Source organism: Castanea sativa, chromosome 6 (assembly GCF_040712315.1).
Source record: "Castanea sativa cultivar Marrone di Chiusa Pesio chromosome 6, ASM4071231v1".
NCBI lineage: Eukaryota > Viridiplantae > Streptophyta > Magnoliopsida > Fagales > Fagaceae > Castanea > Castanea sativa.
This window is the reverse complement of record NC_134018.1, coordinates 11031893-11033496: the sequence shown is the minus strand read 5'-3', so window position 1 is coordinate 11033496 and position 1604 is coordinate 11031893. Positions and strand designations below refer to the sequence as shown.

The 1604-nt window shown below is 37.8% G+C and overlaps 1 protein-coding gene across 1 annotated transcript; it reads left to right on the top strand.

The window, feature by feature from the left end:
- The first annotated feature begins 519 nt into the window (after positions 1-519).
- Positions 520-1029, top strand: LOC142638725 (fatty acid desaturase 4, chloroplastic-like). Its single transcript, XM_075812793.1, has one exon. The coding sequence runs from the start codon at positions 520-522 to the stop codon at positions 1027-1029; it is 510 nt and encodes a 169-aa protein (XP_075668908.1).
- Positions 1030-1604: the final 575 nt, after the last annotated feature.

Below are 1604 nucleotides of genomic sequence, written 5' to 3'. Positions count from 1 at the left end.
ATAAAAAATAAATAAAAATTGAAAATTCAACCTTATAGCGGCGGTTTTAAAATGGTGTAATAGGTCAACCTATACTAGCAATTTTGAAAACTACCGCTATAGGAGACCTATAGCAACAGTTTAAAAAGCGCCGACTTTAAACTACCGTAATAGGTCAACCTATACCAGCGGTTTCTAAAAGTACTGCTATAGGTCTCCTACAGCAGCAATTTTGAAAAGCACTACGAAAAAAAAAAAACCCTTGTAAGACAAGTTTTTTGTAGTGTGTCTGCAAAAAAAAAATAATAATAATAAATAAAAAATGTTTCAGACACTGTCACATAACTTCCATCACACCACGCAATACGTTATACACATCCTATCTATCAATCCACCACATTATAATTTATAAGTACTCCTCCACATTCCACAAGACCACCGGCCACATTGATCACATCACCTCCTAATTATCCCATTCTTAATGACCCAAGTTGGAGATGAACGTGGGCTCATCGTACATGGGTAGCATGTGGGTGCACCATGGTGCTATTCTCTCTAGAAAAGGCAATAATGGGTGCAACCAAATCACACCTATGGTTTGAGCCCATTTTAGCAGGTTTAGTTGGCTACGTTTTAGCTGACCTTATGATTGGAGTGTACCATTGGGGTATTGACAATTATGGTAGTGCCTTAACTCCAATCTTTGGTTCACAAATTGATGGATTTAAACATCACCATAAGTGGCCGTGGACAATCACTAGGATAGAATTTGCAAACCCTTCACAAGTCGTTTCTCTTACCGTCACATTCACAGTGCTACCAATGGTCCTTGCTAGTAATGATCCGATATTTCATGCTTTTGGTGCTGTGTGCTCAAGTTGCATTGTGTTTAGCCTGCAATTTCATGCTTGGGCTCACACAACCAAAAGCCAACTTCCACCATTAGTAATTGCATTGCAAGATATGAGATTGCTTGTGTCACCTTCAAAACATGCTAATCATCATAGGCTACCTTATAACAATAATTATTGCTTAATGAGTGGCGTTTAGAATGAGCTTTTGGATAAGCATCAGGCTTTGAAGGCATTCTCCAAGTTAGGGGTGAGACCCAGGTCCTGGAGTGAGTCTAGTTCTAATTGGACCGAAGAGACTGAGTTTCAAGGGTTGTTCAATCCTTCAACTATTCAAGCAATGGACTAAGGCTACCAAATGCGAGGTCGTCACCTGTACAATAGCATACTATTGCAAATATAAATAAGACAAACAAATTGGAATAAGACAAATAAATATATTATTATACGGGTAATAATATATTTATTTGTCTTATATAATACCAAATATAATCTAATTGTTAGAAATAAATTGGAATGTGAAAAGTCTGGGCAATGAAAGGGTTATTTGGGATGTGTCTATAAAGTTTGGGACTCCACATCTTCTGTCTCACTCCCTCTACTCCTCTCCATGCTCCACAAATAAAATCTTGCCATGTGTCCACCAATTTAATTAGATCTTAACTTCATGTTTTTTCTTTCATATACCTAGAAAAAAAACTAAAACATTCCCCACTACCACTGATCTTCCACCACCACCACCAACAACCTTAGCCAGCATCAACTACATCGCCA